The sequence below is a fragment of the Miniopterus natalensis genome, chromosome 4, assembly GCF_054644295.1.
Source record: "Miniopterus natalensis isolate mMinNat1 chromosome 4, mMinNat1.hap1, whole genome shotgun sequence".
NCBI classification, from domain to species: domain Eukaryota; kingdom Metazoa; phylum Chordata; class Mammalia; order Chiroptera; family Miniopteridae; genus Miniopterus; species Miniopterus natalensis.
Genome location: NC_142084.1, coordinates 26,552,673 through 26,574,984, shown reverse-complemented (window position 1 = coordinate 26,574,984; position 22,312 = coordinate 26,552,673). Strand labels below are relative to the sequence as shown.

Below are 22,312 nucleotides of genomic sequence, written 5' to 3'. Positions count from 1 at the left end.
CTTCCCACTTCCCCAGGGAACAAAGTGCCCTCCAGCACCCTCACCCCACTGCATGGAAGAGGGTGCTGACAGACCAGCACTTGTCACTGAGGCAAACTCAGGTATTCCAAGTAAATAGACTTGCGAGGAAGCAGGTATTTGGGCATAAAGTTGGTCCACCCAGCTTTTCCTGAAATCAGGGACTGGATCCCTGTCTGTCCATGCAGCGGAGAGAGAATGGGCTTTGGGGCTCTGTAGACTGTGTGACCACAAGCACATCCCTAACCCTCCTAAGCAGTTGGGGGAACCCTAGCCCTGGGCACACAGGCTGGGTTCACTAACGGAGTAACAGCTCTTGCCACTGTAATAATCACTGGCCCCAGCAAGGGGAGCCCTGGAGGCTGAAGGAGTCCCTCTCCAGCCAGTGTCCCCAGTGCCCAGAGTCCTGCTGAGCTCCCAGGCCATGGCCTGAATGCAGGAGTCAGCCAGAGCCTAGAGCAGCCTTCCCCACACCAAGAACGCCCTCTGGTGCTCCCAGGTCAACACTGGAGCCAGCAGGAAACCACGTTCTTTCATAGAGGCATCCACTTGAGGTTTCATTCAACAATTGCTTATTGTGTTCTTGCTATGCATGAGGGACTTTGCTTGGCATTTGGGATACAAGCTCGGGAATTATATCTAAGGACCCTACCCCCATGGAAGCTGTAGTTGAGTTGGAGAGAGAATAAAAATTCATGGGAAATCCCACCTCACTGTGCACCGTGGTCAAGGCCAGGCAGGTGCAGGTTGCTGCTAACTCCTATAACCCGGGCCCAGCCTACTGAGGGTCAGGGGGAAGAAGGGAGGCCTGAGCCAAGGTCAGAAAGCCGGGTAGGTGCTGACAAGTGGGGAGCTGCAGGGGGAATGTCCAGAGGGAAAGGGCACTCCCAAGACAGGCCAGGCTGATGATGGAGCAGGAGAGTGAGGGTGGGGGCCACAGGCCGGTAGCCCTGGGAACCCAGCCTCACTGAGCCAGTTGGCCACCTCCCCAGGGGCGACAAGGTGGAAGCAATTCACAGTGACACCCAACCTGGAGAGAAACAGACTTAAACAAAAACTTTGTAAACCAATCAGGCTGCCCAGGAAGCAGCTCCCAGTCACTGGAGTGTGCAAGTCCTGGCTGCACACCCACCTGTCAGGAAGGGTGTCTAGGGACAGATTGGCCCTGGTGTGTCATCTCCCATACAAGATTGGGAAGAGGTTTCCACTAACGGGGCCTCCCTTTTGGGGCTGCTCAGACCCACACTCGGTTGGATGGGATGGCATAAGCCCAGCTTGGGGAGCCTGGGGAGGGCACTCATGGACATCCTCAGAGCCAGGCCAGCAGTGGCACTGGAGCCTCAGGGACAGTCACTGTGGAAGGAGAGGTGGCGAGAAGACAGCAGTGGGTCTATAACTGAGAAACTGTACTGTGGAATGAGGGGGAGTTGAGGAAGGCTTCTCAGAGGTGGTATGTGAGTCTCGAAGGAGTCTGTGGGAGTCAGAGGGGCCCAGAGGCTCTGCCCAAGGGTGGTGGGTGAGGGTGTACCAGAGGGGGATGGTGAAGTGGGAAGTGCTCAGGGCCCAGGCCTGAGACTCAGGTCATGTCCCAGGCCTAGCTGGCCATGCTTGGCCTCTCTAAGCTTCAATTTTCTCATCTGTGCAATGGGGATAATAATAGTACCTACCTGGCAGGGCTGTGCTCAGGATTGGCAGCATCCAGATGAAAAGGCAAAGGAGTGTGTCTTTTAGCTCCACTCTATTTCCTGGACTCTCCCCCAGGAACTGGCCCAGTGAATTACAGTCACACCCAACCTACTAGGTGCCACTCTCCAGGCCTGGCACTGTCACCTATGGGAAGCCATTCCATCCACACCCCACCCACTTTCTAGGGGAGGAAACAGGCTCCAGGGAGGTTGTGCGGCTCACTGTGAGGTCTCCAGGGCAGAAATATAGCAATCAGGACATCCCTGCACCTTCAAAGTGCAGGAAATCTAGCCGTGTGGGGGCAGAGGCAGGGAGGCTGGTGAAGGCCGATCCAGGAGAGAGGCCAAGTCCTAGGCAGGGACAGGTGGGGTACTGGAGAGGGGTTACAGTTTGGAGAGGTTTCAGGGCCAGAATTGCAGGCTCACAAGCTCATGATTGCCTTACAGATGCCAGCCAGGTGAGGAAATAGGTGAGGCTTGCCGGGTGCAGGAGAGCATGGGGAACGGTGGGGCCTGGGCTGAACTGGAGGGCACATGCCCCATCTACTGGGGGTGCCTCAGTTCAGCCAATGCAGATCAATCATTACATCTTCCAATATTTCAAGAGATGTTAGAAATCCAAAATTTACATGAAATTATTGGATCCTTAAAGGTTCCAACCAATTCATTACCAGTGGGTGACAATTATGTTGTCTATGGAAACCAAGGAGGGCCCCCAGAGCCCAGGGGTAGCTTTCAGAGAGAACAGATGATCAAACCTGAGAGAGACCAGGAGGAAGAAGGTGAGGGCCCCAAAACTAAGGCTGGGGTAGGAGGCCTAGAGCAGGGGTGTGGCCTGGGCATGGCCAGGACATCAGGGGTCCCTGCAGAGTACTCAGCCTCAGTGCCTGCTGCCAGCTGTCCCGGTGACCCTGTGCCCTGGTGTCTGGGTAATGCCAGGTCTCAGTCACACCTTCTGAGTCATGCTGTCCCAGACAGGCTGCCCCCCTTTATTTATACTGTCTCCATCGTGTAGTTCAAGCCACACTGGGACTGTCACCCTTCTGGTGGCTGCTACTCCGTTCTGCTAGATCGCCATCCCAGCAGGCTGCCACCAAAATGGGGGCCCGCCCTGTCTGCTTCTTCCAGTGTCTCCATCAGACCGGCCTGAGCTGGAGGCATGGGATCTGAGGCAGCTAAGACAGGCGCAGCCTGACTCACTGGCCCGTCTCCCATCTTCCCACACCCTCTGGGAGTCCATTACCTCCCCGCCCCACCCCACCCGGGAACAGTTTTTCCTGATACCTGACAGGGTAATTATGTAACAGGCAAATGTGTAATTTAAGCAGGTATTGGGGGATCGGTTCAAAGGCATAGCACCACCTCTTCTAGCCGTGATGTATAATGTGGACATACATGTAATTGCTTCCAGCACACTGAGCGTGCTCTCTCCCCAAAATAGAAGCCAGCTGGCTTCCCAGCCTCATGGAATCACAGAGCTGAAAAGGACCTGGAGACTTTCTAGGCCAAGGGTTACAAACCCAGATGCCCCTACAGAGCCGGCATGTCACCTCGATGGGGCAGCGGGACAGGTGTGAGGCAATAGGGAGGGGCAGAGCCTGGGGCCCTGGGGCAGTGCCCAACTAAAGGAGCTCTTGGCCCCGCAGGTATTGCGGAGCATGGGGGACCTGGAGTACATGATCTTCCAACTTTTCCAGAAAAGTCCAAACTCTGGATGTTTAGGTGAAATTTTTAAATGTTGCAACTAATTCGGTTAGTTGTTTGGTTTTGGTTGTTGTTTCTTAACTGCATGGACCAAATCAAACCGGGCTCCAGGCCCAGCCGCTCACTGTACAGATGAGAAGGAAGGCAGCACCTGAGAGAGGCCAAGGAGCAAGTGAGGGGCAGATCCCTGGGCCTTCAGCAGGCTCCTGGGACCCCACCCAGCTAAAGCCCAGCAAACCCCTCGCCTACTGTGAGCTGGGGTGCACTAGGTGACCGCAGAGCCCATCTACAAAGTGCCCCAGACCCTGGGAAGGGGTTTCCCGGGAGGAACTGGGTGTCGGGCTGTGCACCCAGGGCTTGAACTGTAGCCACGCTGGCCCTCAGAAGAGAAGGTCCTTTCTCCCCTTTCCCAAAGGCAGGATTCAAGCCTGGAAAACTGCTGCACCCAGTCTTGCTGTGGCCAGCATGTGTGCAAACAGCCTGGCCTGAGAAATCAACACCACATGGAACTAGTCCACCCCCAGGGGCTGCCCCGCCCCCTCGCATGCTGGCCGGCCCTAATGAGAGAGCCTTCACACAGGAATGTGCACGTCCCCGGTGGAGACCCCAGGCCCCAACAGCCTTGTAATTTGATGAATTGTCAACATCTGGGCCATAATTACTGGGCCCTGGACTGATAATCCTGGTAAGCCCCCCTCATCCAGGGGCCCCTTCCTGGCGCATTTCGAGGCCTCCATTCCCTGACAGGAGCCATCACCATTAATTACAACCAGAAAGCAAGACAGTCACCCAGCTCCGGCTGGTCTGAGCATTTACCGCTGTCTGCGTCCAAACATGGCCAGTTTATTGATTTAGTTCAGTTCAACAGATAACTCGCACTGATGGATCAGGAAGCTGGAGCCACCCTGGCCAGTGTGGCTCCCTGCTGCAGGCGCCTCAGAGGCTTCATTTCCTGAGGGACATTGAGAAGCTGCAGCTATGGAGCCAGTATAGCCCACGTCCCAAGCTTATTTCATCAAGAAACCTCCTCTCTTTTGCCACCGTGTTAATTTTTCTCAAAGGATGGCTCTGTGGAATGCTGCTCAGGAAATATTCCAGGTGTGAGGAAGTGAGCAGACCCACAAAGGCAGAGCTTGGTGTCCCCCTGCTGGCCACTCCAGAGGGCCACATGAAGGTCACTTCCCAGCACTCCCCATCCCCCAGAGCCAATGCAGACCCCAACTCTGTGTCAGCTTGCCTGCAGGGTCTCATGTGTCAGGTTGGTCTGAGAGGAGGAGACAGAGGAGCCTGGGAGACTGACTGGGACCCGTGGAACTTGTCATTTGAGAGAAGATGGACATGACCTCAGATGAGCAAACTGAGGCTTAAGGATAGTCTGGTCCCTGAGGGAGGTAGCGGCTGAGCCAGCAACAGGAGTTGGGGGAATGAGGGCCTCTGCCTGCCTGGCCTGCTTTTCAAGTGCAGCCCAGAATCTTGTTTGCTTCTCACATCCTGAAACATTCTGGGGCTCAGCTGACCTGCTCAGGGAAAGTGGGGTTTAAAGCAGAACCAGGCTTGTAAACAGCTGTGAGGTTTGGGTGTTGAAAACCTCTGGTGAGTTCCCTGGCTTTGATCAGGCAGGGGAGGGAGCCTTCAGCCTGCGGGCACAGTGCTGTGGCATCGGACCCTTGGGAGCACCTATTCTGTGGAAGTTGCATCTCGGAGGGGATCTGACCCCAGGCAAGGCCAGCCCTGCCTTCACTCCATGGGCTGCCCAAGCACCTTTCTTTCCTGCTCCTCTTGTGAGAGGCGCAGGGAGAGGAGCAGGGGGGCAGCCAGTGGTGGGTATCCCATGGTCTGGAGCAGGGGAGGGCTCCCGTGATGGAATAGGACCCCCACCACCAAAGGCATGCCTCCACGCAGGCCAGCACTCTGCTCCTCCACATTGCCCCTTTCTGCTCATAACCAGCTTGTCATCAGCTGGGACACTCAGCCTCTATAGACCCTGCCCTGCCTTGGTCCAGCCTGACCGTGCCCTCCACCCCATGTTTGCCCTTTGACGCCCTTCCGACCAGCCTCTGGCCCTTCCCCAGGGTGTACCTCCTCCTCTCGGAGCACCCAGACCTAGGCTCAAGCCTCCCTCCAGCCCATAGCAGCACCTGGTCCACACCGCACTCCCACCAGAGTCGCTTTGCTAAGGCTCAGCCAGGGCGTGAGACGAGGGTCCAGCGAGGCCGAGAATGGTGCCCTCCCGGAGACCACAAGCAGGATGACAGCTCAGACAAATCTTGCAGGAAAGAAACCTATTTTGCAGGGTGTAACCCAGTGTTTCTCAAACTTAGGTGACCTTGGAATCCCCTTCCCCAGACCAGCCTATTAACACTCTGCAAAGCAGTGTTTTGTGGGACAGCAGTATGGCAAAGGCAGCATGTGGGGTAACTATGGGAAGGGCCAGCAGGTCTGTTTCACTCAGTAGACAAAGCGCCTTTCCAGCAGCCCCCACACACCCAAGTCAGCAAGCAGGGAGGCCCATCTCCCTGTTAGAGATGATAAGGCCCAGGTCACCAGCTGGCACGTGGGAAAGCCGGGATTTGATCATAGGTGTGTCTGAATCCAGAGCCTGCCTCCTCCAGCCGCTCCTCATACCCCTTAGAGCTCGGGCAATAGGGCTTTCCTCCGGAAGGATGGGACCAGCTCTGCAGCAAATAGGCCAGGCAGATGCCACTTCTCCCTGGGGATGCTCCCCGAAGGGGGCCCTTTTGAGCTGGGCCTTGAAGAATGAGGTGGGGGAGGCAGGACACTGTGCAGGGGAGTGGAGCACAGCTTGGGTCCAGTAAACAACGTGATGTGTGACAGTGCATGGAGCCTCAAGGGGTACCAGATGTACCAGTGAGACACTAGAGCAGCTTTTTCTAAATCCCGAGACTGGAGGGAGCCCATGGGGGTGGCAGAGTGTAGGGGGAAACTGGAATGAAGCCAAAGCTGGAATATCCCTGCTGTTCAGAAAGGGCAGTGAGGATGCTGAGGCTCAGAGAGGTCGACTGGTTCACCCATGGTCACACAGCAAGTGTCTGTCTGACGCAGCACTGTCTCTGGCAAAGGGTCAGGGTGAAAGAGGGTTCAGATAACCCTGCCTGGGGAGGGTCTGCTCTGTGAGGGAGACAGATGTACCAGGAATCCGGGAAGGAATGCAAGGCCTGTGAGGCTCTGTCCCCCAGGTCCCCCAGAATAGCCATCTGTCACCCCCTCTACCCTGTGCTGCAGGAGAAGGAGCACTGCGTGGAGAGCAGAGCTGATTTCAGCCCTTGGACAGTCCACAGACTCAGCTGCTTCATCTGTAGGATGAGGCCATGGGGCCTGCCTCCCAGGGCTGCTGTGAGGGCAGGCGCCATGAAGGGTATAGCAGGGCTCGGTCAAGTCTAAAGTGTAGAGTCTCCCTCTCTGTGGTCCCCAGGGGCAGGGGGTCTTCATTAGACTTATAAGGGGCACCTTGAACTCATAACACCATTCAGGCCCTTAGGCCAATTCTTGTCCCCATCAGCTGCCGGTGACAGCGGTGAGGCCCATTGTGCCTTCCCTTCTAGTGTGTGAGGAGGAAAGAGCCTTAGTTCTAAGCTGCACCTTAGTCTCTTTTTTAATCTATGCAGCATTATAGAAGGGCGAAGTTTGCGCTGCATTTGGACTGTTCAGAGGGACTTACCGACGCATCCAGGGTCTGGGCACAGAGTCTGTGGTGGCAGCCACGCTGGTCAAGGTGTTTGGGTACACTTGGGCAGGCGAGGTCCAGGAGGCAGTGGAATGGAGCAGGGAAGGTCTGAACAGCGGCGTTCAAGGGCAGAGGAGAGGGGCTAGACGAGCTGGACGCCAGGCGATTTTACTACAGGGGTTTAAGTGCAGAGAGAACACAGAACTGAAGTGCGTCCAGCTCCAGCCCTGGCCTGTTACTGGTTGTGTGGCCTTGGGCAAACAAGGTCTTCCCCTTGCTGGGCCTGTTTCCTGCTCTGTAAGATGGGGACAGGCCCAGCCGGCATGGCTCAGCAATTGAGCATCAACCTATGTATGATCCAGGAAATCGAGGTTCAGTTCCCAGTCAGGGCACATGCCCAGGTTGCTGGCTGGACCCCCAGTAGGGGGCATGTAGGAGGCAGCCGATCAATGACTCTCATTATTGATGTTTCTATCTCTCTCTCCTCTCCCTTCCTCTCCCTGAAATCGATAAAGACATATATTTTTTTTAAAAAGATGGGGACAGTAGCACCTGCCTCACAAGGCTGCTGTGATGATTAAGACCAAGTGTGGGAGCCACTGAGACATCCAGGATGGGAATTGGGTCCCGTGTGTATTGTGGCAGCTAGAAGGCTGGGCCTGAGTGAGAGCTCCAGGGCAGAAACACCCAGGGGGATGTGGCCCTGAGAAGACCTAGTAGGGCCTGGGCTTGGGGAGGAGGGCCAGGGCCCATTTTAGCAGACTCCTGAAGGGAGGAAGGCTCTGGCGTATGAATCCAGGGGTCAGTACTGCCAGGAGCCCCCTGACTCTGGGAAGTGGAGAAGCCTCTTTGTGGAAGAGGCGGTAATGAGCTGAAGACGGTGCACAGAGGCAGGCAGTGTGTATAAAAGGCTCGGGGAAGTGGAGCTGCCTAGATCATTTGCTGGACCTCTTCTGGCAGGAGGAGGACAGGGGTCTGCAGAGAACAGATAGACCGGGTCTGAGACACCCCTTTCCCCATTGTATTCCTCTGCACCCCACATGGTTAGGTGGGTGGGTGGAGGGGGCCCAGTGGGCTGCTGTGCAGTGGTCACTGGCCCTCTGCAGACACCACAGAGCCCCCAGGGCCCGTGAGATGCCCCAGCTCTCAGGACTCGCCCTTGTGTGTTTTTGTTTCCCTCAGCCTTGACTTTTGCAAAGGCCACAGCAATGCAGGGAGCCGAAAGAGCCTTCAGCATTCTTCCAGTTATGTCTTAGTTCGTTTGGGCTGCTGTAACAAAGTACCACAGACTGGGTGACTTATAAACAACAGAAATTTATTTCTCACAGTTCTGGAGGCTGCAAGTCTGAGATCAGGTCCAGCAAGGTCAAAATCTGGGAAGGGACCTCTTCTGGGTTGCAGACGGTGGACTTCTCGCTGTGTCCTCACTTGGCAGCACAGAGCTCTGTGGGGTCCCTTTTATAAGGGCACTAATCCCATTCACGAGGACTCCAACTTCATGACCTAATCACCTCCCAAACCTCGTACCTCCTAACACCATCATACTGGAGCTTAGGGGACACAAACATTCAGTCCAAAACAAATTACAAGGGACAGAAACTCAGTTCAGGCTGGCTTAAGGAAAAAATGTATTCGCAAAGAGAAGAGTGCCTGGTGATTTCAGCTTCAGGCCCTTCATTCGCCCTATCTCTCTCTCCATCTCTCAGCTCTGCTTTCCTCTCTGTTCCCTCTTTCTCAAGCCACTTGGTGCCCCAGGAGCTCCAGGCTTAGCTCCATCAGGTGAAAAGAGCCCTCTTTCCCCCGAAGTGCCACCTTTCCAAGTCCCAGGCATGCCTCTCATCCCTGAACCAATCACCCCGGCTGAGGGAATGCCCAAGCCCCATAGGTGGAGATGGGAGTGGTTTTTGGAGAAGAAATGGGGCTCTGTTGTCAGAGGTGGGGATTCTGGGCAGCAAACAACATCCAGATGCTCCCACCCAGAATCTGCGTGAAACGTACCCAGACCACGGGCTCGGCACAGTCTTTAGTCTCTTGTCACTCAACAGTGCCTCTAGGTCATAACCCAGAGGAAATGCCTTTCCCATAAGTAACCTCTGCTCTCTCTTCTCATTTTCCAGGGGCCACTGGGTCTGGATGGAAAGCCTGTAAGTGATGACAGGGCAGTTCTAGGTGGTCCTGGGGTGGGGCTGCCACGGTGGGGTTGGGAGTGACTGTGGGGCGCCAGTAAGAAAGATCCACTGAGAACCTGGCTCAGCACAAAGAGAAGCCATTTGGGCATCAGACTTCATTTCAAATCGAGCTCCACCACCTGCTGACTCTGCAACCTTGGGGAGGCCTCTTCACCTACCAAGCCTGAGGCTCTCACCTATCAAAGAGGCACATTAACCCCCCCACAGGGATACTGGGGATGTGGAGAGCTGCAGTCAGCACTGTCCCTGGCAGCTAGTCAGTCCTCAAAACATACAAGCCCCCCCCCCCAGCAGGCCCCAGACACAGAGCATCCCCCCCCCAGGCAATCTCCATACTTTAATAATGGGCATCAGGCTAAGGAGTCTCAACACATGAGTGAGGAGCCTATGGTCCACAGGTGTCCTCAGCAGAATGGATAAGATGCACAGGAGACAGCATAAATAAGTAATTGGGTGGAGGGATGGATGATGGATGGATGGGTGGATGGATGATGGATGGATGGATGGATGGATGGATGGATGGATGGATGGATGGATGATGGATGGATGATGGGTGGATGGGTGGATGGATGATGGATGGATGGATGGATGGATGGATGGATGGATGGATGGATGGATGATGGATGGATGGAGGGAGGGATGGATGATGGAGGGATGGGTGGATGGATGATGGATGGATGGATGGATGGATGGATGGATGGATGATGGATGGATGGATGGATGGATGGATGGATGGATGATGGATGGATGGATGGATGGATGGAGGGATGGATGATGGATGGATGGATGGATGGATGGATGGGTGGGTGGATGATGGATGGATGGATGGATGGATGGATGATGGATGGATGGATGGATGGATGGATGGATGGATGGATGGATGGACAGTCAAAGGAGGTAATGAATGATTGTACGAATAGTTGAATGCATGGAAGAATAGGCGAGTTCATGGGTGTATAAGTTCTGGTTGAACAGACAAGGGAGTGAAGAAATGAATGAACTGACAAATGATTGAGTAGCTGACTCGTCATGTGTGCGTTATTAAAGGACGGAGGAAAGAACCTGGGGGACGAGTTGCTGAATGAGTGAACATGCAAATTCATTATTGGCTGAAAGGATAATTTTTGGGGAGGTGGAAGGCCAGTTAGCAGGTCAGTCTGCCAGCCCCCACCCCAGGGACTCTGAGCCCACTGTAACCAGAGAGTGACGGCAGCCACCATGGCCTTGCGTAGAGCCACCCCACATTCACATACCCCAGACTCCATGAGCAGTGGCCTCCTGATCGGCACCCAGGCACAACAGGTGCTGAACAGAGAGGGCTCTGCTCTCTGGGAGGAGTGACTAGCATATGTGCCTCTGTCCAGAGAGGATGTCAGTGACCTCCCAGTCCCCTGTGTCCCTCATGCTGAGGACTGAGATGTGGGGCTTCCTTGGGGTCAGCACTGGCAGCCTCCTTAAGTGCTGACAGTCGTGTGTGTTTTTCTACTTGGCCGCCCACAGCTCTGCTCAGCCTCACAGGCCCTTCTGCCTGCTAAGCCTTAGGGATGCCGGCAGGGGGCCAGCCTAGTCCCCCTCACTCATTCCTGTTCTTTTTCCACCTTCCTTCCCCAGGGACTTCCAGGCCCCAAGGGAGAAAAGGTAAGTGATGCTGGAGGCTGTCCAGACACACGAGGCTAAGGAAGGATGCCAGACACCTGCTTCCAGACTCCAGTTCCAGAGTGAACTTAGGCACATCACATCCCCTCCTGGAGTCTCAGTTTCCCCATCTATAAAGTGGGGCAAGTAGTGCCTACCTCCTATTATGGTTACAAGGCTTACATTTGACAATTTAAAGTGCCTGGAGGGTTAAATCTGAGTTCACCAGACACCACTGTGTAACAAAACTCAAAGCAGTCTGCCCAATAATTAATTATGAATGGGGGGTGGTGCCAGGAAAGACTGGGGAGTTGAACAATGACTGTTGATGGCATTCTTTGTGGGGAGGACACCCCGCCAGGAAAATAGATGGCAGAGAACTGCCCCTGGGATCCTCACAGCCCGTTGCTAGAAAGGCTTCCTGGCATTTGGTGCTAAATGTCCCAGCCACAACCCATCTATCACTGCATAACATAGCACCCCCAAACTAGGAGGCTTAAAACCATCAAGTAATTATCATCCCTGACTGTTCTGAGGTTCAGGGATTCCAAGAGATAACAGTGGGGGCGGCTTATCTCTGTTCCACCACTTCGAGGGCTGGCAATAGATAACAGACCTCCCGGTTCCAAGCCTGGAACCTGCTAGCTGTGTGACCTTGGGCAGATTACTTAGCCTCTCTGTGCCTTCATTTCCTCATTGGAAATGGAGAAAAAGTAGAGCCTGCCTATGATTTTTGGTAGAATGGATGAGACCATGACGTGAAGCTCTGAGCACAGAGCTCAATATACGTGACATATCTCCCTGGTTTTTGTTCCTAGGGTGCACCAGGAGACTTTGGGCCCCGGGTAAGAACTAAGACCCCCTTACCCCCTACACTATTTGTTTGCTATTATAATAAAGCATGCTCTAAGCTTAAGACAGCAGAAGGTGAATGAGCAGCCCTGCCTCCCGCACGCAGTCTATCCTGCTTCGAGGTTTCACTTAAATGGCCACTGGGTGGAAGTCCCAAGCACCTTGGTCTAGCACAGATGGGAAGTCTCTGCCAGATGTCCCCATCACATTTATCACTGTGCATGGGAGGACAGTGGTTCTGGCACTGGTCCCAGACCAGAGACTGACCTTCCTGAGGACAGCTGGCACCCCAGGAAGAGGGAGGGCTGTAAGGTCAAGCCCTGAGCCCAAGCTCAGCTATGCCACTTACCAGCCAAATGACCTTGGGCGAGTCACTTTCCCTTCTAAGGCTCAGTTTCTCCAACTGTGAGTGAGGGTGACCTCCCCTATTCCAAGCCGCTGTAGTGAAGATTCAATGCAGTCATAAAAGTGGGCACCCAGCACCCCACATGGGAACAGTAAAGTGGGAGCTCAGCCAGACCACCTTGGCCCTCAGTGCCCCCGAGCCCCGGGACTCAGAAATGCTTCGTGCTGAAACAGGGGTTTCCTCAACAGAAGCTGAAGCAGAGTGGACACCCCAGGTGGGATGGGCCCCACAAAAGTAGGTCATGGCAGAGGGTCACTTAAGTGGCCCTCTCCATCTCTGCCACAGCCTGGCAATGGCCTGACTGCAGAGACATCAGCTGCCCAGAGAAAGGCGGGAGAGTGGCACATTCCTAGTTGTTTTTAAGAAGGTTGAAGGGTGGAAATTGTAGCCAATGGCCTGTCACCCACAGCGAGCAGCTGCCAAGGCTGGAGGTGGGATTGGAGCTGAGGGTGAGTGAGAGGAGGGCACTGTGTATGGGGGAATGAAAGGGAAAGGGGGCTGCGTGCAGAGAGTGTGGCCTGGGGCTTTGCCGTCCCAGTCAGGCTGGGCTGGGTCCCTGTCCCGGCTCTGCAACCTCATGACTCAGGGTGGTTGTGAGCCCAGAGCAGGGAAGAGGGCTGGCCGGGCTGAGTTTCCCTAGAGACCCAGCTGCTCTGTGCTGAGCCTTTGATAGGAAGCCAGAGGCAAAGCCAAATAAAGCTGGTGAGAAGTCCCTGCAGTCAGAGAAAGGGCGCCTTTGAGTTCAGTATTGAGTTTGTTGGCTGCTGAGAAAAATCCTTCTGCTCGCTTTCTGTTGGATGTGGAAGCTGATCTTCCCAACAGTGATGTCCACCCCTCAGCAGACTAGATTCCCCCAGCCCTGGTGTTAGGGAGCAGCAGATCTCTCCCCAAACCCCACCCCTCTTCATGGGCAAACAACCCCTGTGCAATAACCTCCACCCCTGAGAGTGACTTAAACCACATGTCACCATCTCTCATGACCCCCAGGGTTGGCTGGGTCTCCCCTGTTGAAGGCAGAGCAGTGGGATCGGGAGCCCAAGGTGATGGCACCTCACATGGCTGCTGTTGATGCAGCTGTGGGCTGGGAGCTGGGCTTCCTCGAGGGGCCTCCCAAGAACATTTTGAGAGGCAAGAAGCCGGGACTGCCAGACCTGTTAGGAGGTTTAGGCAGAGCAGGCACAGCATCCCTTTCCCTGAATCTGAATTCTAATGGTCACATCTGTCAGAGGACTCACTCAGAGTCCAGGGGGGCAGGGAGGGAGAAACAGACCCCAGCTCTTGATGGAGGGAGTGGCAAGGTCACACTGCAGAGGACATGCGGGATGGGAAAGAGCATAGTGGCCTCTGTGGAGAACGTGGCCTGCCACTCCCGATCACAAGCCGCCTTTCTGGGGCTGGGGTAAGTGGCTTGGCCTCCAGAAATAGCCTTGTGGTTTTCTAAATCACCTTCCTGCCTTTCTGACCACACGACCTATTTGCTGTAGATGGTTTTCCCACGGCTCAATCCAGGCTTTATAAGTAGAGACCATCACTTGTACAATCGCCGCATCCTCAAGGTAGACTGGACAAGTGGCCTGTCTGGGCTGCTGGTTTGTGTGTTCCCCTCGACTCATCAGATTTCCAGGGTTAGACCTCAGCCGGCCGATCCCAGTGGGAGGAGGAAACAGCTGGCCAGTCTCATTTCCCAAGTAACTCAGGGGAAGAACCGAAGAACCTCTCTAGGACCTGCTTAAGTGTTTAAACCCGTTTTCTGCCTAGATAAGTTGAGTCCAGGCCCATGTTTCCCAGCCTGGGCCCCTGAGCTGTGAAAAGAGCAACCAGGGACAGGGTATCTTCAAATTCTTCCTAATACAGCATAAAATGAAACAGGAATCCCCCACTAACATCGCCACCCTCAGCTTTTTTTACTTTGGACTGGAGTTCTGTCCTTTTGGTCAGGACCTGGCATGTCAGACTGATGAGATCCACGTGGTAGACTTTGAGAGCTTCAGTTAAGGTTTTCATTTGGAAAACCAGTGAGCTAGGCCTTAGGTGCAGCTGGCTGGAGAGGTGAACTCTTTCATATTATGGGGCCCATGGATGAACAAAGTGTCTAAATGAGACCATGTGCCCCAATGCCCTTTCTTAGCCCTATAACCCTGGTTAAATGATTACCCTCTCTGACATTGGCCACTGCATCTGTAAAATAGGACAAGAGCAGTGCCTGGCCACATAGTCACGGGATTGGGTGAGATAACCCCCAGGATGTCCTTACTTATCAACTCTGGGCACACAGCAGGGCCCACTCCACAAAAGACCTGGTTATAGAAAGGTTAGGCACTGCTGGCACTGTGAGCAGGGCGTACCCCATTCCTGTGCCCTGTGTCAGTGCTGGGCGGGCACCACTGGGGCAGCAGGAAGTGCCAGTGGCACTGTGGTCTTCCCTCCTTGCAGGCGGGGCCACGAGGTGAGGGCTCTGGCTGCCTGAGGTCTGACCCAGTACTAACATCAGCCTGAGAGTTGGGGGTTTGGTGCTGCATGAGAGAGACTGTGTGGCCCTCTGTCACCAATTTTTTTTTAAAGATAATTGTAAATTCACATGCAATTGTAATAAATAATACCATGTACCCATCATCCAGTTTCCCCCAATGGTGACTTTTGCAGTACCATAGTACAATCTCCTACCCAGGAAATTGTTACAATCCACCAACCTTACTCGGACTTCACCCACTTTCCTCATTTGTGTGTTTAGTCTTACGCATTTTTATCACTGTTGTAGATTCATGCAACCACCACACAAAGATCCCTCATGCTATTCTTTTATAGCTATAGCCACCTCCCTCCCCGCCCACATCCCTAACCCCTGGCAACAACTAATCTATGCTCCCTCTCTATAATTTTGCCATTTAAAAGAATGTTGTATCAGTGCAATCAGAACACATATAACCTTTTGAGATTCACTTTTCCCCTCAGCATAATTACCATGAGATGCATTCAAATGGCTTTGTGTCAGTACTCTGTTCCTCTTTGTTTACTGCTGAACAATGTTCCATCGTAGAGGTGTCCCAGGTGGTTTACCATTCACCATTGGAGGACATTTGGTTTGTTTCCAATTTGGGGCTTTTATGAAGGAGACTGCTATGAACATTCATGTACAGATTTTTGTGTGAATATGAGTTTTCATTTATCTGGGACAAATGCCCAAGAGTGCATCTCTGTCACTTAATGAAGCAGGAGTGGGCCAACCAAAGTCTTTCAGGAGGTGTGCAGTCACCTTTCTGGAAGGGATTGGTTGAGCACATCTGCCTTCTCCTACACCCAGCAGGTGTCATCTCTCACCTAAACACCATAGTTGAGGAGATGGCACATTCCTTGGAGTGTAAAAGGTCCTGTTGGCCTCTTTTTTTTTTAATATATTTTTATTGTTGAAAGTATCACAGGTGTCCCATTTTTTTTTCCCCATTGGCCCTCTCCACCCCACTCCTGCCCCCTCCCCAGGCCTTCACCCCATTATTGTCTGTGTTCATGGGTTATGCATATATGCATAAAGCTTCTTTGGTTAATCTCTTCCCACCCCCCACCCTCCTTCCCTCTTCCCTCTGAGATATGATCGCCTGTTGCATGCTTCAATGTCTCTGGGCCTATTTTGTTTGTCAGTTTCTTTTGTTCATTAGCTTCTTCTTAAAGACAACCTTTCAACTTTTCCTGTGGTACTGGTCTGGTGGTGATGAACTCCTTTAGCTTTTTCTTATCTGTGAAGCTTTTTATCTGACCTTCAATTCTAAATGATAGCTTTGCTGGGTAGAGTGATCTTCCTTGTAAGTTCTTGCTTTTCATCACTTTGAATACTTCTTGCCAGTCCCTTCTGACCTGCAAGGTTTCTGTTGAGAAATCAGCTGACAGTCGTATGGGTGCCTCCTTGTAGGTAACTAACTGCTTTTCTCTTGCTGCTTTTAAGATTCTCTCTTTGTCTTTAACCTTTGACGTTTTAATTATGATGTGTCTTGCTGTGGGCCTCTTTGGGTTCCTCTTGTTTGAGACCCTCTGTGTTTCCTGGACTTGTAGGTCTATTTCTTTCCCCAGGTAGGGGAAGTTTTCTGTCATTATTTTTTCAAATAGGTTTTCAATTTCTTGCTCTCTTTCTTCTCTTTCTTCATCCCCATAATGTGAATGTTGAGCCGCTTGAAGTTGTCCCAGAGACTCCTTACTCCACTTCATATTTCTGGATTCTTTTTTCTTTTACTCTTCTGGTTGGGTGTTTTTTGCTTCCTCATATTCCAAATTGCTGATTTGATTCTTAACGTCCTCTACTTTACTGATTCCCTGTAAATTATTCTTCATTTCAGTTCATGTAGCCTTTATTTCTGATTGGTACTTTATTATGTCATTGACGATCTCACTAGTTTCCTTAATAGTCTTACTAAGATCCTTGAGCATCCTTATAACTATTATTTTCAACTCTGTATCTAGTAGCTTGCTTGGCTCCATTTCATTTAGATTTTTTCCTGGAGGTTTCTTCTGTTCTTTCCTTTGTGGCATGTTTCTTTGCCTTCACATTTTGGCTGCTTCCTACTGTTTGTTTTTATATATCAGGAAGAGCTGCTCTGTCTCCTGGAATTGGTAGTGTGGCTGTGTATAGGTGTCCTGTAGGGTCCAGTGGCTCAGCCTCCCCAGTCAGCTAAGCTGGGCCTCCTAGGTGCTGCCCTGTGTGGGCTATGTGCACTGTCCTGTTGTAGTTGAGCCTTGGTTGCTGTTGGCGTCACTGGGAGAAATTGACCCCCAGGACAATCAGCTGTGAGGACCAGCTGCAGCTACAGCTAGAGCTGGTATGCTGGAGACAACCCTATGGAGCAGGATTTACTTCAGTGGAGCTTTGGTGTTCACCAAGTCCGCCCCTTGAGTGTGTCACTCATGGATGTGGTAGGGCTGTAATCCAGTGTGGTTGAAGCTGACCACCAGTTGCACTGTCTCTGGGGCCTTCCAGGAGGTGCAAAGTCAGCCTCTGCCTATGCCTTGCCCAGGGCCACCCAGCATGAGCTACACAGCAAACCGTAGTTGGCTGCTACTTGTGCTGGGCTTGGAGGTGTCCAGGAGAGGCCAAGCTATGAACCAATGCAGGCTGCCACTAGTGCCACTTATCGAGAGGTATGGGACACGCTGAGGCCAGCTGCTGCTTATTTGAGAGATTTTAGGAAAGTCTTAAGCATGAGGCTAGAGAGGCCACTTGCATAGAAAAGCCACTGGAAGTGGCTTGGATGAGCTGCAGGTGGGGAGGGGAGGGGCCTCCGGAAATCACCAGGATGGAGCAAAAGGTGTGAGTCAGGTGCTGGAGGTTCAAATATGGCACCTGCCTGCCAGCTTGGTCTCGATGTGCTTCTTCAGTTCCCTGGTTGTAGGACTTCTGTTCAGCTAGGTTTCAGGAGGTTCTGAATGGTGGTTGTTCTGTATTTTAGTTGTAATTTTGATGTGGTTGTGGGATGCAGCAGGTACCTCTGTTAATTACACCACCATCTTGTTGTTTCCCTGTTGGCCTCTTATGCTGAGTTTTAGGAATCTGTCCCTTTGTGTGGCCACCAAAAAGTCGCAAAAGGTCTAATAACAAAGCCCTTTTCTCTGAGCCTGTTGAGGATTGGGAAAGGGGAAAGTATTTGACTGTCCATCTAAGGGGGCCTCTCTCTAGAGACCAGAACCCCTTCCCCTCAGCCTCAGAATTATGCCAGGCCTCATCTTTTTCAGGGAGACCAAGGGCAAAATGGAGCTGCTGGGCCTCCAGGGCCCCCTGGACCCCCTGGGGCTCGTGGCCCTCCTGGCGACACTGGAAAAGATGGTCCCAGGGGAGCACCAGGCCCAGCGGTAAGAGGGCATGGAGCTGGACCACCCAGGATCTGGTCCTGTACCTACCAAAACCCCAATCCCTGTTCCCAGAACCAAGCCGAACCCCAGCTCTATCCACAGTTCAGACCCAAACCCAAGCCTAACTCCACCCCCAACCCAGACCCTAAAACCAAAACTAACTGAGTCTCTAGCCCCCAATTAGGACCTTGACCCCAAACTTATTCCCAAATTCTGATCCACATCCTAATCAGACTATCATCCAGACCCTGACTCTCACCCTTATGTACTCTGACCCTGATTTCAAATCCAACTCTCACCCCTACACTATAACTCCAAATAGTCTCATAGACCCTAACTCTGACCTTAGTTGCAATCTCAGTCCTGACCCTGACACCCATATGTAAGCTTTTCCTCTGCAGATCTTTGCCAACCCCTATTTCTTTCTTTCCCTTTCTCCCCCCTCCCCAGTACTAACTAGTTAGCCTCGGTCATCTTCCCATGATCCTCACCAAACCCCGGAGGCCAGACCTTATTTACTATCCTTTTTCTAACCCAGGGACTCCAACTTGTCCTTCCGCTCTGATGTGAAGCCAGCCTCTCCACCAAACTGTCACCAGGCCTTGTCCCCTCTCGGGGCAGCTACTCAATTGGCTCATACATTCTTTGTCCCATTAGGCACATAACTCCCTGAGCCTAAACTTTCTCACCTGTGAAGTGAGGACAGTGACACCTACTTGTCAGGGTTTGATGAGGCTGAAATGAGCAAACATGCTTGGAGCCCAGCCCAGGGTCCAGCAAGAGCTGTGGGCTCAACTAACTGTAAGGTCCCTGCATCCCCTCATCGCTTTCCTCTATGTGCCCTTAGGGTCCAAAAGGAGAAGCTGGACAAGACGGTGAGACGGTCAGTACCCAGAGCATTTCAAAGGCCTAAGCTGGCAGAACCGTGGTTCCAGGACCAGAAGCTCCTCTCCCGCACACACACACTCAGGTTGTGTGTGCTGCTGTACATGTGCACACACCTGAGCTCTTGGCCCTACCAGCAGTGGGAAGGGATGACCAGGCCTCCAGCCCCAGCAGAATTCTCACAGCCCTGAAACCTTGGGAGGGAGCCTGCAGTCCACTTATCACTGTTTGAGATCTGATGAGAAGCTGTCCAAGACACGAGGCCTGGAACAGGCCGGTTCCAGCAACAGCCCTGTCTCCTCCTCCTTGGGACTTGGTGTTGCCCTTTGTAAAATGGGGCTGATAAGGACAGAGAGGAGTAACCTCCAGTCTCACCTTTAATACCTTCTCTTCTCTTGTTCCAGGGCCCAAAGGGACCCCCAGGGCCCAAGGTGAGTGTTCCTCAATCCCTGTCCCCATCCCCATTGAAGCCCAGGCAGCAGGGTTAGGAGACTGAGTTCTGTGACCTTGGGCGAGTTACTGCATCTCTCTGGGCCTCAATTTACTCACCTGTCAAATGGGTGCAGGATAAACCTTTTCAGCCTTACCTTCACACCAAGTTGTCCTTTCAGATGTCAGCGCTCTTTCTTCCCTCCTTGAGCAATGCCTGCTGTGTGGGAAAGCAGGCTCTGGTCCTCCCTCTAGGAGCTGGAGCCCCCAGACTGCACAGGAGGAAAGGGTGGGAAAGGAATTCCACTTAGCTGTGAGCCAGGGGCCTTTTATGCATTCCCTCTGATCTCCCAGTGACCCTCTGAGGCCCTCTGAGGCTGGGGGCATCATATCCCAGCTTTTAAGAGCAATGGCTTGCCTAAGGTAATTCAGCTTGGAAGGGATCAGGTTAGGAGTAGAGTCCAAGACTGTCAGCCCCACCACGCATGTGCTCCTCTCTGAGGGGCTGGGGTCTCTGGGCTGTGCTGGGCCCGGATCACGGGTCCACTTCTCCAAAGGAGCAGGCAGCTCAATGTCTCTGACTTTTTTCTTGCACCCCTGCTGTCTGACCCTCAGGGTGAGCCCGGCATCCCTGGAAAGAAGGTGAGGGGGGGGCCTGCGAAGGGGCTTCTCGGCGGGGGGGTGGGAATGAGCTGGAGAGAAGGGCAGGGACTGGGCGCGGGGTGGAAATGGGGACTACCCATAAGAAAGGTGCCCTGTTCCTCCGCAAACCCGAGTCCTCACTGTGGGTATGTCTCTGAAGCCAGCATCTCATTCATTTGCTCGTTCACTCACTCACTCACTCCTTCTTTCCTTTCCTCAAGCACATCAAAATTTTTCCCACTTCAGGGTCCAGGACAGTGGTTCTTAAAGTGTGGTCCCAACACCAGCCTGTTGGCGCTATTGGGGGCCTGTTAGACAAGCATGTTCAGGGTCTAACCCAGACCCACCAAAACAGGCACTGGGGGTGGGCCATGCTCTGTCCAAGCAGTCTTAACTGATGCTGAGCGCACTCAAGTCTAGGAACCACTGGCCCAGAGCGACCTTCTCCTACCTCTCTCCTCAGGGGGATGATGGGACACCAAGCCAGCCAGGGTTCCCTGGACCTCCGGGGCCCAAGGTAGGTACCTATACCTCCCCCTGAGCTCCTCCTGCCTCCCATCACCCACGGTTCCATCTGCCTGGTGAGGCCCCTCCTGGCCCTTTCACATGGTGGGGGCACAGCTGATGCCAGGACAGGCCAGAGAGGCAGCAGGAAGGCCCTGGGTCCCACTCATCAACGGGCCTGGCCCCTCACACAGGCTATCTCTCTCCCTCACACTCTAAATTCCTCTGCTTCCCATCTTAGGTGCTCCCACTCTCTGCCCTGTCCCCAGGCCAGGAAGTGAAGTCATTCTGGTTCCCCTAACCCTTCATGACAGCCACCAAATCCTAGCCAGCCTTCCTCCAAAATGTCTCTTGAGGCCCTGAGCTTCCCCAACTATGCACCAAAACTCAGCACAGAAGGTGGCTATGGTCCTGAGTCCCCTGGACTGGGAGAGCCTTGAGGTCCATCCTCTGCAGGTGGGCTCAGCAGTGTTCTCCTGGAACTACTGTAGAAGCCAGCAGACCCAGGGAGCCCCTAACCTGCCCTTGCTCATGCTCATGGGGAATTTCTGTTGCAGGGCGAGCCAGGGAGCATGGGGCCGAGGGGAGAGAACGGCGTGGATGGTGCCCCAGGGCCAAAGGTGACTTTGCAGCACGCTGCTTCGGCTTTGCAGGCCCAGTTCAGAGCAGCCCCTGTCATGAGGAGGAGATGTGGTTCGCCTCCAATTTGCCTTTTTAAGTGGCGAGTCCCTGGAGGACCTGGATCCTTGGGTCTTGAGTCTCGGGTCTTGTTGGACTGGCAATCAGAGGCTGACCTGGGGGCAGGTGGCAGAGGGTCTGGGTGAGCTCCGAGGCTAAGGCACCATGTAGCCTTGGGCTCTTGGGCCTCGGTGGCCTATCTCTACTCAACATGGGGTCATAGGAGGGTTCTGCAGTCACATACGTGAGGCCTCACGCCCTTTGGGAAAGAGGAGACTGGAGGGGGTGAGGGACCTTTGGCTTGGCTGTGCACACCTGGCCGCAACCATGTTGTCTCCACAGGGGGAGCCTGGCCAGCGAGGAGCCGATGGAGCAGCAGGGCTGCGGGTAAGCCGTCTCTCCTCCAGCTCCCAGAAGAGAATCCAGGGGCCTGTTCCTTTATAAGTCCCTGTCCCCAAAGGCCCTAGAGGGGCAGTGTGGCTCCAGAAACTGACTTTTTTTGTAATAATTCATTAGTGATTTTTTTTTCATTTTTAATTTCATAATACATACTTTTGGTAAAATGTTCAAATATGGATGTGTGACAGTAAGAGCCCGACCTCTCCCCTCTTGCTCCTCTCTCCCCAGGGGAGTGTTTGCCCTTCAAGACTCTTCTCTTGGCAAATTCACACATAGACCCTTGATTGTCACATATGGCATTAACACTACCCATGTTGGGGGTCCTGGCCTTTCTCCCAGCCCCATGTCAAGGTTCATTCCTGTCACCAGGAAGGAGCACAGTGATTCCAGCTGGTCCCAAGGTCCCAGACTTTCTGTGACCAATCCCTGTCAACATGCCTTTAGGCTGACACCCCAGATCCTGCTCTCTGATCTGTGGCCTCGAGCAATCATATCTCCTCATGCTCCTGGAGGCTGGTTTCCTCCTCCAGAAACCAGGCCTAAGCCCACAGCCAGGGCTTGCAGGTGGCCAGGAATTTGATTAAGCACCAAGTGTGGGAATTCAATGTAAACCAACCATGGAGGCAGCCAGCAAGGATGGCCTGGGTCTCTCCATCCAAGGCAAGGGGCTGGCCACAGGCCTGAACCAAAGTGCTCCTGGCCTCTTAATCTTCTCCAAGCAGAGAGGTGCCCAGGTGGGGAGTGGAGGTGCAGAGGGGAGGGGAGGGGC

The 22,312-nt window shown here is 53.4% G+C and overlaps 1 protein-coding gene across 1 annotated transcript in view; it reads left to right on the top strand.

Annotated features, from left to right (window-relative positions):
* Positions 1 to 22,312, top strand: part of COL23A1 (collagen type XXIII alpha 1 chain) — a 303,359-nt gene that overhangs the window by 268,325 nt on the left and 12,722 nt on the right. The window contains exons 6-15 of the mRNA XM_087816472.1: positions 9,210 to 9,236; positions 10,893 to 10,919; positions 11,735 to 11,761; positions 17,890 to 18,006; positions 18,854 to 18,889; positions 19,296 to 19,322; positions 19,936 to 19,962; positions 20,426 to 20,479; positions 21,024 to 21,086; positions 21,487 to 21,531. Coding sequence (XP_087672598.1) covers positions 9,210 to 9,236; positions 10,893 to 10,919; positions 11,735 to 11,761; positions 17,890 to 18,006; positions 18,854 to 18,889; positions 19,296 to 19,322; positions 19,936 to 19,962; positions 20,426 to 20,479; positions 21,024 to 21,086; positions 21,487 to 21,531 — 450 coding nt within the window. The remainder of the gene's footprint in view (positions 1 to 9,209; positions 9,237 to 10,892; positions 10,920 to 11,734; positions 11,762 to 17,889; positions 18,007 to 18,853; positions 18,890 to 19,295; positions 19,323 to 19,935; positions 19,963 to 20,425; positions 20,480 to 21,023; positions 21,087 to 21,486; positions 21,532 to 22,312) is intronic.